The sequence below is a fragment of the Tamandua tetradactyla genome, chromosome 11, assembly GCF_023851605.1.
Source record: "Tamandua tetradactyla isolate mTamTet1 chromosome 11, mTamTet1.pri, whole genome shotgun sequence".
In the NCBI taxonomy this organism is placed as follows: domain Eukaryota; kingdom Metazoa; phylum Chordata; class Mammalia; order Pilosa; family Myrmecophagidae; genus Tamandua; species Tamandua tetradactyla.
This window is the reverse complement of record NC_135337.1, coordinates 50459803-50473969: the sequence shown is the minus strand read 5'-3', so window position 1 is coordinate 50473969 and position 14167 is coordinate 50459803. Positions and strand designations below refer to the sequence as shown.

Sequence of the window (14167 nt, the reverse complement as noted above, 5' to 3'; positions counted from 1 at the left end):
TAGGGGATCATTTTCATGGCGAAGAGAATTAGTTTCCTGATTTCCACTGAAAGGCAAACAATTAGAATTAACCTAAGTTTCTTAGGTTTTTTGATAATGCTGATATATATATATATATATTTTTGAGAGGCATGCAATATATATACATATGTAAATATATATTTTTAGAGGTATAGCAAGTGGGGAAAATGAAGTGAACTGCACAATATCATACTATTTAAAAAATAAGGACAGCAAATCAGTAGTTTCCAGTGGCTAATGATAGGGCTTCAGTTATTATGGGAAGGAGAGAGAGTTTAATTTAACATACTGCTTGTTAACTATTTAAATCACTGGTTTCACGTGACACCATTATTGTTATTATAAATGGCAATCTTATTGAACTAATCTTTCAAACTGTTAAAAAATAATTTGGTCCTTGGTCATTAGCCACTTAGCCGCCATCATTCTAAATAGAGAGCATGGGTGGTTGGCTGTACAGTAATGCTTTTCTTGTTTCTTCTATGCATTACTCAAAGTTTAGAGTATTATCCTCAAGTGACCTTTTGGAATAGTATGGAAATAGTAGGTGTTATTACCTCTCAGCATGAATTTTATGAAAAATTTAAAATGTTTATTTTGTAGCACTTTAAAATAAAAATGGCTCTGGGTATAAAGTGTTTCTGAATTATGTGCTATAGACATAAAATGTCTGGTGCTGCTACAATCAATTGTCCTGTCTATTAGCAAATTTTGTCACTCAGTCAAAAATGGTAATAGCACATTATTGCCTTTATAGAATTATGGTAATTGAAAGTTCTGCAAATGACTTCAAACACTGATAATAACATATGACCTAGTAGTGAAATAATACACCATATACTAACATTTATTTAGCACTTTATCCCTTGCCTTCACAAATGTGATTCTCCCAACATACATTTAGTGTTTGCAATGATGCTAATAAATAGATTAGACAGATTTTATCCTTCTTTTACTCTATGATAACTGAAGTTTGAGGAAATGAAAGGACTTATCAGTTGACCTTTGTAATAACTGGCAGAGTTTGAACTTGTTTGAACAAGTCTTCTTGGATGGAAAATAGTTTTAAATAAGGATTCCTAGAGGGTAGGTAGTCTGAGACACCTAAGCAATGGGCAGCAAGTGATTTGACTGATGCAATTATTATTTAAGTTTCTCCATCAAGGACCTTACCTGCTCCCTTCCTTCAGCAGGGCAATGGCGATGAGGATTCGATTCCTGAGGAATATCAGCATGAGGATGACCAGTGCTTCAATGATGCTAAGCGTTATCACTTTAAACAGGAAAAAAAGAATCAGGTCTATGATACAAATCTGTCCGAACACGACAAACACTCTCTGCAAAAATCAGGGCTGGGCTTAGAAACCTGTCAGTTTCGATACCTTACAATTTAAGCAGTACTGCCTCTCTGAAAATTCCAATCTTAGAAATTCACATTCAAAATATCCAAGAAATGCTAAGAAACTTAGGTTAAAATCTTTAGCTAGAGTTTGAACAACTCAAATGGACAGGCTTCATTTCCTCCATGGAAACATTTGACATCATTTGTACAAATAAGAAATAGGCATGGAAGAAGAAAGTGCTGCTTTGCATAGCTCTACTTCAGATGTTTTCACCTTTAGTTCATTGAGTAAGAGAATCAGTAGAGAAGAAACTTTTTTGGCTGTCTGCCCTGCTCACACTGCTTCTTAATCAATTGTCTGCACTGAGTGACAGGTTGGGCATGCATGCCACATTTTTATTCTGAGCACCTTCCCAATGGCCACCACTGGAATCAGGGTGAAAACCAAACCCAAGTTGGCTAATGTGTCTCTGGGAATTAGAACTGAGAGGATTTAGCTCAGTCCTGAATGGAAGTTTTTAAACCTCTTGAACCGAGAGTATATGAATTTGATGAATTATGTCAAAACCACTGTTATATGGAGTCAATATGCAAAGAAAGAATATAGTGTGCATGTAAAGAAAGAGAACAAGGAGAGGAAAACTTCAGTTCTTTTTGGATGTTCGTCGTCTGGGTCCAGGTAGACTTGAATAATCTGGCTGCCTTTCTGTTTCTGAGTTCGGTGAGACACTTCTCTGTTTTTAAACCCCCCTTGCCACACCTAACTTGTTCAGTTTTTTTTTTTCTCTTCAGTTAGCTTGAATTAATTTTTGCTACTTGAGGTCAAAAAGTCATAAATACTCTATTTCGTCAATTCTAAGACACATTTTTGAGTAATAGCTTTTTAGGAAAAGAAAAGAAGCCCTTTATTAAGTGTCTATTCAATGATAGTAAGATGCATCCTGATTTCAGGATGTTAAAAAGTTAAAAGATATGTCTAAATTAAGCTCTGTTAATGAAAGAATTCATTCTATACTCTACTGTAGACTTCCAGTGATGGGGAGTCATCATTTCATTCTGTTGTTTTACCACTAAGGTTCTGATATTATATTATGAGTGCAATTTCATATATATATATGAAAGGCATATATATATATGCCTTTTTCTCTAGTGCTCAGAATTTGTCCAAACACAGAGCAAATAATCAATGAATGCTGATAAGTAGATTGTGAAAGATGAGGTCCATTTAAGGAAAGATTAGTATTGTTAGTGTTGACAAGAAAAAAAAAGCTCTGCATTTTCCTAAAAGTAAATCTCTTAACTTTCCAATGATGGATTCTAATCAAATTAATGATTTTTGCATGGTAGGCCCTTAAGAGACAGCAGTGGGTGACCGCAGAACCTGTAACTTAGAACTGTCTGACATTAAACCTAGAGAACTCAATACATAATGGATGAGATTTAGTCATCTTTAGAGGTAATAGATTACAGTAAGTCGATGGTCAAGGAGATATGAAAACACTCAAAATTCAGGAAAACTGACTAGGATGCAATTCTTAAGTTGCCTGATTTATTTAACTAAAAAGAAAGAGCTATAAATGAAACAATTCTGCAACATTTGAAAAAAAATGTGTTAAGTAATGGGAACAATTCTGTATGAGAGCTGGAAATGGGAAGTCAAAGAGCAAGAATTTGCTATTTTTATCCATTACTATCCAAGAAAAAGAGAAAAACTGAATCTGGCAGACAAAAGTAATCTCATGGGAGCTTCTGTGTGTCAGAGAGGGTCATCAAGATTGGCACCAGCCTAAAGAAAACCTCTCTTGATGCTATTCAAGTCTTTTACTAAAAAGGATTCTCATTGGTAATCCTGCTACTCATATACCTTGATCCCTGGAAAGGGGTTTCCTGGGTGGGTTATGTCTTCATCTGGTCACAAGGTGAATTTCTTTACAGTGTAAAGTAAAATAAAATACTCTGGTGATAGATATAATGCTTATTTTGTTTACTGTGAGCCTTGAAAGCCTGATGACTTTTAGATGTAGTGACAAAATCAAGTTTTCAAATGTATGGGGAAGGAACCCATTCACGGATCACGGTATCTCACCAAGATATTCTCACGTCCTCACTGAGGTTCTTTTTGGGTTCCTTACCATACTTCCCCAAGCATGCCTCTCCAGGCTCTCTAACTTCATCAATATGAAGATTAATTTTTAAAAAGCAACATGCAATTACAGATTATTTTTTAAAGAACATGAATAAAATTTCACAGAGCTGAAGTGCTAGGAATAATATAACAAACATACTCTAAGAAGATGGTATTGAAGCCATCTCTGAAATCATCTAGCTTTTAAAAATTTAATATATCCTTAAACAATTCAATAATTTGAATAAACATTTCAAATATGTAAAGTTTACAGGATTTTCTTATTAATTCCAGTTCTCAAAATAAAAAGTCTAGATGTCTTTATTTTGAAAAAAAATTTCTTATTTTTCTTCTTTCTCCCCTTTTCGAAAATAAGTTTGAAAAGTCCAGCATTTATTTCTTCTTAAAAAATTTTTCTCAGATATAAGGTTAATGGCTACAAATCCTCACATCCAAATGATTTTAAGATAAAGGCAAAAAGTTCAATATAATTGTAAAGTATTGTTTTCTTACATTATACAGTAAGTTCCCCTCAATTACTTTTTTATTTACTGTACCTAGTAGGATTATAGATATTTTTTACCTTTAATGAAGTTGGTGATAAAAGTATTCAACAGGTTACACCAACCCAAGCTCTCTTTTAGACAAAAAGATACCATCTCAGTATTACAATTTTAACAGAAACAGTGTTTAAAATGCACTCACTAAATGCGAACCAGGTTTGTTTCAGTTGAAAGTAGACGCTGAAGTCAGACTGAATCCCAATGTCATAGATAGTTAAATCCGAACTTGGCTTTTTTTGAAGAGTGCTGTATTCTGAGTAACAGTACCATATTCCTTGAAAAGGAAAGAAAACCAGACTAATATAATCTGTTATTTTCTGAATTAGAACCTATACACTTATCACACTTAGCTGTATGAAATTGATCAGGGTCAAGATTCGTATTTACGCAGTAAATGTTTTATTCGGATCTAAAAGTCTAGGTATGAGACTGTAATTAATATAAATATTTTTGGCATTTATCTGGATGACTGTGGAAATATTTGACTTTGCAAGCCCTTTTGACTAGAAACAACCTAATGTCCATCAATAGGGACTGGCCACATCAATTATGGTTTCTACTTTTTTGTACAGTAGAATACTATATTTCCATAAATGAGGAGGAAGTCTATGATATTGAATGCTCTATAAGATATTTTCTTAAGTGAAAAAAGCAAGGTACAAAATGGTATGAAAAATATGCTAACAATTTGTATAACAGGAAGTAAAAAGAACATTCATATACATTTGCTTATATACACATTAGGTATTTCTGGAAGGACAAAGAAGAAACATAACATTTTTTGCCTCCAGGAGGGAAGTCTGGGAATAGGACCAGGGAATAGGAATGGGAAGGAATATTTTCACTGATTAAAACATATCATTTGAAATTTGAACCATGGGTATATGTAACTTGTTCAAAGATAAATCATTTAAGTTAGAAAAGAAAAAACGTACTTTTAAAAAACTGTCAGTGGTGAAATCATGTCTTGTTGGAATGACCTAAAGCATAGGTGTATCAAAGACTGTGTCCATATAAGGCAAATATGGACTTACAGTATTTGCCTCAAGACTCCATTTCGGATGTTATAATGCTTATTGATACAGGCCTAGGTGGAGTGCGGGTAAAACCAGAGTTAAGAGGGCTATTTATCTTAGTGACCAATGGGTTTGGATTAGGACCATTAGAAAGGTCCCAGGAATAATGAAGCCAAGCTTTTAAACCCCCTGACTGTAAACCACCTGTTTCTTAAGGAGAGTGAAGCTCATGGAGAGAGAAGGGCAAGAGTAGAATAGAAAGGTCATTTGTTTCCCACAGCGATATAAAAGCAATCTCTTTTTAGGCCTTGCTTTCCCAGTGTATTTTGAAAAGTCACTTAAAAATGTTTTATAGAATATTTGATACTACAAAATTAGATGTAATACAAATGTTGGTTATGAAGCATGTAGTAACATGAGCACATATGAATGTACCAACCAGTTTAAGATTCTATAGTTTTTCCTCTGATATCTTTCCTATCACATCCCCAGCCTCTCCTGCCAAAAAATTAATCTGAATTTTGTGTATACCACTTACTTATTTTAATAATTTTATAACATTGTAACATTTAAATTGAATGTAGCTCTAAAACAATATATTATTTACTTTTGCTTGTTTTTGTTTTCACTCAATATCTTATGTTTCTGAAATTCTTCCATGTTGTGGGATGTAACTGTAGTTTTAAAGTTTCACTGCTGCTTGTGGCATGTAACCTTGGTTTTAAAATTTTACTGCTGAATACTATTTCACTGGCGTGTTTATTTCACAATTTCTTTGTCCTCTTTTTTGTTATAGCTTCCTAACAATTGCCCCTGCTTCAGTCTTTTCCTGCCTACAGTTGAGTTTTAGCCAGTAATAGAGTGATCTGGCTATTGTATCAGTAAATCATTTCACTTCTCCTGCTCAAATTTCTTCTGTAGTTCTCATCTCACCTCAAGTCAAAGTCCTCATTATGGCCCTTAAGCACTCTATTTTCCCTCGTCTTCACCCTCGTTTCTTCTTTGACCGTTTCTCTGTACTTATTCTCTCTGTGCACCAGGCACACCGGCCTCCTTGCTATTCCTTAAACATAGAAGACATGTTCCTGCCTCACGGACTTTGCAACTGCTGAACCTCTGCTTAGAATTTTCTTACCCTAAAAAGCCATATGGCTTGCTTCCTCATCTTTCCAGGTTTTTGCTTAAACGTCACCTTCTGGGTGAGGCCTTCCTTAACCACCTACTTAAATGTGCAACTCCCCTGCCCCTGATGCCCCTTGTGTCCCTTTTTCCTTTACTTTTATTTTATTGGGGTTATCATCAACTGACATACTATATATTGGACTTATTTATTGTGTGACAAGCTATTTATTTGACTTATTTATGGTCTTTGCCCTTCTTTTCCTCCTTGAAATATAAGCTCTATGAGAGTAGGGATTTTCTTCTATTTTTTTTTTACTGTACAATTGAATGCTCAAAATGTACATATTGAATGACTAAGCATGTGTCCATGTACATATTGAATGACTAAGCATGTGTCCATTATTTTTCTAGTAGGAATAACATTGCTATGAATGTTCTTGTACATGTCCTGGGGTGCATATATGCAAAAATTTCTTGAGAGTACACAGTTAAGAGTGGATCACATAGTATGGAAGTATTTGACCCTTGAGATAGTGCCGAATTTTTCAGAGGTCTCCCAACACACTCTCTCACAAGCATATATAAGAATCCCTGCACATCCACATCCTAGTCAATGGTTGGGAGAAGACTTCTTAATTTTTGCCTATGTGGCAGGTATAAAATAGTTTCACATTATGTTATTAATTTTTATTTCTCAATTTCTCAGATGAGGTTAAGCATCTTTTCCTCTGCTTATTTATCATTCATGCTTACTTTTCTATGAAATGTCTATTCTGGCATTTGCCCATTTAATCTGGCATGCAAATTTATTGCAATATCCTCCTCACTGGTCTCATTGCTTTTATTATTACCTTACTACATTCTATTCTTGTTGGTGAAGCAGCCATCATGCAACCTGCCTTCCCTCTCCAGGCTTGCCCTAATCAGATCCCTGGACCTGGAGCATTTCCTCTGTTGGAGGGTGGGCAGTGAGCTCATGCTCAGCCTAGGTCCTCTTTTTCCTTGTAGGGTGATCCTCTCCTGTTCCAGTGTACAGCAAACTTCTCTATACTGTGTAAGGGCATGTGTCATATGGCACCTGGTCAAACCCACTAATATATCTTTTCCTGGTGGGGAGGGAACAGGATCTCTCCACTGTGACACAAGAGGGATGTTGTTCAACCATCAACCAGAGCTGGCTGTTGGTAGGGACCCATTGGCCGTGAGAGACTGATGCCCACTTTTTTTTCCCAAAGAGAGACAGAGTTTATTACTAAGCACGTAGTAGGAGAGCAGATGCTCCTTCAGACTATATAGTTCCCTCATACTGATGGAAGTCTCAGCAGTGTTTTCCAAGTTTTTTCTTTCTTTCTTCTGTACTAGATTTTTTAAAGGTATGATTCCTGGGCTTAACGTCTTCTATCCTCAACAATAATCCTTCATAACAACAACAACACCAGAAGATATTTGCTGACCATTTACCATATGCTAGCCAATTTTCTGAGTACTTCATGTACATTATTTTGTTTAATACTCACATTCATATCATGTACACGAGGAAATTATGGATTAGAGAGATTATGTAGTTGTAGAGGATTAACATGTTATGAATCTGGGATTGTACCATTTTCAAACTTTAAATTTTTGCTCACAACCACGGCATTATATGGCCTTTCCTATGTACCACTTCACTTGTTCTGGTCAGCAAGAATTCTTTCATTGTTGTACATGGACATTTGTCCTCATATAGCTTTGCTTTTTCTCTGCTCAGAATGATACATCACAGTTTTTTGCCTTAGTGAATGGGTTGCTGTCAGCAGCAAATTTTTCATTTCCTAGTACCCATAATATGTTGAAAATCAAATCCCCAAGATAGTAGCAGAGGTCAATTACATGCAGTCTCACTTAACAGTTCCCAATCTAGTTGCACATTTCCTCACCCAATAAATAGCTTGAATGCCAGTCATTAATTGCTTGGTCAACACTGTGTAGCCAGTCAACAAAGGATTGAAATTGGCTATTTTACCTGAACTTTTCATATATCAACCATCTTTTTTTTTTCCTTTTGCCATTGTCAAAAATCTCAGATTTTTCTTACTGCTTAGATCAAGTTGGTAAAGTCAATAGGAAGCTTTACTGTCCTTCCAATCTTGATGATAATAAAGGAGTTACTGAACCACATGCCCAGACTCTCCCATGGCAGAGGTCAAGAGATATTTTGAGCTCCAAGCAGGAACACAGAATCAAGACTTATAAACAAAAAACTTCTTTTGAAGTTTCTGGCTGGGGGACTGAGGTTGTTGTAGTCCTCCATCACTGATCCCCCTCTGGCTGTGCTCTAGGAGGAAGCCCAAGTGGCATTCATGAGCAGCTGCCCAGCAGGGACAGATAGAGAATACTCGAGGAGACCTGAATGATTGGCTTGAAACTCATAATGATGAGAGCAATAACAACAGCCCAACACATATGGATCGAATGCTTACTGTGTTCGAGGACTGTTCCAAGAGCTTTCTATACATTATCTCATTTGATTGATATCACAGCCTTCTGAGATGATGATAGCATTATTGTGCTGATGGTATACGTGAAGAAGCTGGGTCTTAAAATCATTATAAAACTTTTCCAAAGTTACCAGTTATATATTATGGAGGTACATTTAGAACCCAGAGTAACCTCAGAACCTGGGGTTTTCAACTGCATTCTTATACTAATATGTGGACATGTGGACATCTCTTCTTTGAATGATAGAAAAACAGGAGATTGTTACTTTTCACTTCAGCTACCATAAAACTGGGTGGGGGCATTGGGAGGTCCTCTTTAAATGGTATTATAGGGGAAACAATTATTTTGAGTAGAAACCTCTCAAACACCCATATGCTGACCCACATATTTTTTCAGAAGATTGAAAGGAAGCTACCATATGGCACACTGTTCCATGGGAGAGACTTCAATTCCTTATTTTAATGTTCTCAATGTATCTGGTATGTACTGCTTTTTGAGTGGTGAATTAGTGGTTAAATTTCAAACTTGAAATAAAGTAACTCCATCCAATGATTAGAATCCAGAATACTTTCCTCTAGAGGGTGATGCCCCATTATGGAATAGTGACCAGTTACTAAAAGGTGACACAGTACCTGGATTAAAGTACTACTTGGGTTGAGAGAAAAAATATAGCACATTTCTGTAACTATATAGACATGGCCTTTAAAGAAATTGAAAAGCAAAAGGAATAAAAAAGTTGTCTGAAATGTTTTTCATTAATTCTCTTCTTCATACTCATGAGGCATGAGGCCAAAAGTTGGTAGGGAATAGAATGGAATATTTGGATAGCAATTTTTTTTTCAAGAAGAAGAAGAGTTATAGGGAAAATATACTCAAAATTAAATAAATATTCTCGATTGAACACTTTTTTGTGTCAAGAATAATTAAATCAATTCAAAGTAAATGCTTTCTGATAATCAATAATAGCAACCAGAAAGAAAAATATTATTCAAATTTTTATGATTTTAAGAGGGTGATACCTACCATATCCTATAACTGCAAGCACACCTAACATGAAGATCCAAAAGAGGAGTCCAGCTATGAACCTCAGCATCATCAAAAATGTCCAACTAAGAACCATGGCGATAATCAGAGCACTAGAAGGAAAAGGCCACAGCAAACACAGGGTCAGATGCGCTAAACATAACAAAATGTAAACTTGAAGACATCATTTTTTTTTCTATTCAAAATGATTCTTGGATTATTTTATTTGACCTGACTACAGAAACATTTGTAATTCTAAAAAATATAAAAGCAATGGTTTCTATTAAGCTGCTTGTATGAAAGAACTGGACAATCAGGGATTTTATTCATGAGTCATCTGTATGTGCCTTAAAGGTAAACTGAAGTCTAGTATCAGGCATTGTTCAAGGAAAAACACAAGTCCTCCAACCTGCAGTTCTGACCTTTCACAGCTGTCATTTCCTTTTTTCCCTTTATGTCTATCTACTAGGTGATAAGTTGTAAAATATCACCATGATGAATTTATGCTCCCTACCTGGTCACTAACGGAACTCTTCAAGATAGCTTCCTAGCAGTAAGGAAAGTCTTGGGGTAGGAAGACCAGGAAAATAACTGGCCTGCTCATATGCTTTATTTAACACTGTAGTTTGAGATGCCTGACGTCACATCACCTGCTTCAGGTCCCAGGGGACTGTGCACCTTACGCGCAGCCATGGTAAGGCTCCTGGGCCATGTGGCACTAGTAACCCACCCATTTCAGGCCTATTTCACTCTCGGATTTCATTTCTTCCTGGGTTTAATTTGGCTACTAGAGAAGCTTCTTTGCTCCCATATCCAGGTTAAGGTCATATTGGATTCTTCTGATGTAATTTCCTCAAAGAAAACTCATTAAGGTTGGAAACTCGACTGACTCTTCTGTTAAGAAACTGACACCTCTGGTGCTATCTGCAGGTCTCCGAGCACAGCAACAGTCCGAGCCTGGTATATTTATGGAGTTTATTGTCTCAGCATTATCTTTTTTTAAAAAAATCTTAATAACTGCTGTCACTTGATAGATGTCAGCCTAGATTGAAGTACCTTCACAGGTCATAATCTTTAAGAGTCTAAGCTTTTAATTTCAGAAGCCACTGACTCTTAAAATCACAGGCACATTAATGCTTAAATAGCCATTATGGTTGAGGGATTGTTCTATGGAACAGTCCAAGGAGAATATTCAAAAAGATCAAAGAGAGCAAAAGAAATAAAATTTACTTATTCTGTGTATTTTAAACGTATATAAAACTTATAGCCAAGCAAACTAAGTCTTAGAATAGAAATAGGTTGACTTTATATTTACAAAATATATGGGAGTAGAAGAGGTGAAAATAAAAGAAGTGTTTATTTTCTAATAGTATGAATGGTATGTCTGAGAGAGTCACAGTATATGCATGGTGTGCGGAAGATGAGTGGTAGGGGAAACTATTACATATGCCTTTCCAGATAAGAATAGAAAAGTCATAATGAGGAAGAGGCATGAATATTATCTGGAAGCATTAGGGTCTTACAATAATGGAATGAGTTTAACTATTGTTCAAGTGTAGAATACAATTGTTACTATATAGATATTTCTTAAACCGCCAGAACTAATGACTGAAATGGTTTAAGACAAAGCATCAAAAAAGAGTAAAATCATAAAACTATCTAGTTTTATGGCTCTAAAAACTACTCACTAGTATTTTACACATAATATCATTTTGACTTTATTAAGCAATCTATAATGAAATATATCTGTCTTTCTCCCCTAGTGTTCCTTGAAACTACATTTTCTTTGCTCATATTATATTACAAAATCCATAGCATCAAGAATGAACATCATCTTTAACTCCCCTAAGGTAGCACTTTCTAACAAATTCTTTTTCTAACCCTCTGACAGGTCTGTAGTGGGTGCAATGGGGGCACAGACAGAAAAGTGCACACCTCACTAATTCCAGTTTGATGAATTATCAAAGCCAACTCTCTTGTATAACCATAACCCATCCTGATTGAGGGAAAAAATATCATCATCCCCTTGTGCCATGTGTCCCTTCCCAATTATACCTCCTTTCCCCTAAAGTAATCACTATCCTGACTTTCGTGGTAAGAATTCATTCTAGTTTTACCACTTACAGGTACCATACTGGGAGATAGGAAAATAAAGATGAATTAAATATAGTTGCCCATAAAAAAGAGTCCATAGCTCATTAGGATGAAAGAGCCAGGTAAATAAAATGCAAAATGGTAGGTACAACATAGAACTTAGGTATATGCATGGATGGTATAGTTATGTACACACACACACGCACACACGCACATGCACACACACACACGCACACACACACAATGGGTATGAAGAATGCAGAGGGGAAGGTAATTAGTTGCATCTGGGAAGGCAGAAAGAATTCATAAATGACCTTAAAGGTGATTTTAAAGGATAAGGTAGAATTGTCCAGGAAGATAAAGAAGAGAAGTATATGTTAGGAAAGGAAACAGAATGTGCAAAAACATGGGGGTTTGACTGTGTTGGTATGGACATGTTATCTGATGTGGTTAGAATGCAGGGCTATTTAAGGGGTACGGATAGAGATGAGCCTGGGAAACTAATTTGGGCCCGGTTGTAAAGGGCCTTGTAAGCATCTGAAGAAACTGTAACTTTATTTTTTGATTGCTAGGGAGCCATGGATGCTTTTAAGCACAAGAAGGTGATATAAAAGCCAGATATTAATTATCACCCTAGATATGTCAAGCATAAATACCTATTCTACTAGAGTGATGACATTTTCCCTAATCTTTCCAGGAATACAAATTTATGTCTGAAAATATTTACTCTCCTTTCTTCATATATATTTTTCACTTCCTTATAACTACAATTGACCTCTGAGGATAGGGATAGCAATTCTATGTAAGGGAAGTGTTGAAAAATATGAATGATCCTTTGAAGGTCAAGAAAGGGGCAAATAAGAAAACATAACCAGAAAACTAATGTCATGTCTTTTGTAACCTGTAATGAAAAGCACATGTACTACAGATACTGCCCCAAGTGACTTGAAGTCTATGTATAGAAGACTACTTTTATTAGTAATTTAATGAACAGGATTAAAATGTCACATTCTTATAAATTTCTGCTAACCCTGGACATAATTCCAAATATTTATGCCCCTCCTCATCCCACCTGAACAAGAAAATGGCAGGACTGAAATTTGATCCAATCTTTGACTCATAAATAAGAACAGAGAATATGAAGAAAGACTTTTACAGACATAAAATCAGAATGGGGTTGAGAAGAAATATGTATAAATTTCACTTACATGAGAATCCAAAACCAAGATGTTGAATAGTCTTCAAACACTTTCATTCCTAATGACTTTGCTTCAATGAGTTTATTGATGCCACTGAATTCAAAGAAGACAAAATATAATTTTTTTAAACTAACACTAAGCAGAAATGTTTTTGTCATTATAAAAAGGATTTTGCAAGCTGCTATTCAAAGCATGTTTTTAAACCTTCTATCAGTACTGATGCTTTCCCTAGCCACTCCAAGCCATGAAATGTTAGTTTGGTAACCCTGTAAAGGTGACTACAGCCGAACACAGAGAGACAGGGATTCAGAAATAGTGACCAGATCCTTTTCCAAAGTACACAACATGCTATAAGAAAATGAATTTAAATGATAAGATTAGGTTTTAACTTACAAAATCCATAGCATCAAGAATGAACATCATCTTTAACTCCCCTAAGGTAGCACTTTCTAACAAATTCCTTTTCTAACCTTCTGACAGGTCTGTAGTGGGTGCAATGGGGGCATAGACAGAAAAGTGCACACCTCACTAATTCCAGTTTGATGAATTATCAAAGTGAACTCTCTTGTATAACCATAACCCATCCTGATTGAGGGAAAAAATATCATCATCCCCTTGTGCCATGTGTCCCTTCCCAATTATACCTCCTTTCCCCTAAAGTAATCACTATCCTGACTTTCGTGGTAAGAATTCATTTTAGTTTTAGCACTTACATATGCATCATGGGGCACTTTAATTTAGTTCTTCCTGTTTTTGAACTTTATATTAACGGGACCATAATTGTATTACTATTTTGTGATTTACTTCACATAGCTTTAAGTTCGTGAAATTCAATCATGTTGCTATTATATTTTAAATATGATGCAGGAACTGGACTATTCCATCTTGACCACTGAAGTCTCTCAAGAAAGAAAAATAAACTTAAAAAAAAATCTTCATTTTTCATTTTAAATCCAATAGCTAAATTATGCAACTATACTATGTGCATGTTAATGTTTGTACACATATGTGTGTGTGTAAGTGTGTGCACACCAAGGGAAAAACATTTTCCAATTACATGTAGCATCACAGAGTCTACAGCCAAGATAAATAGTAAATTTTCTGCATTATAATTAATGTTTAGAGAATACTGATACAGCATTGTCATGGTTTGTTTTTTTGACCTTTTATTACCCCTCTCC

General features: G+C 35.5%; 1 protein-coding gene across 12 annotated transcripts in view; it reads right to left on the bottom strand.

Annotated features, from left to right (window-relative positions):
* SLC44A5 (solute carrier family 44 member 5) overlaps positions 1 to 14167 on the bottom strand; it is a 320175-nt gene that overhangs the window by 17756 nt on the left and 288252 nt on the right. For all 12 annotated transcript variants that reach the window (XM_077120596.1, XM_077120600.1, XM_077120597.1 and 9 more), the window contains 4 exons: positions 12996 to 13079; positions 9694 to 9806; positions 4194 to 4325; positions 1195 to 1294 (listed from right to left, as the gene is read on the bottom strand). In XM_077120596.1, the coding sequence (XP_076976711.1) occupies positions 1195 to 1294; positions 4194 to 4325; positions 9694 to 9806; positions 12996 to 13079 (429 nt within the window). The remainder of the gene's footprint in view (positions 1 to 1194; positions 1295 to 4193; positions 4326 to 9693; positions 9807 to 12995; positions 13080 to 14167) is intronic.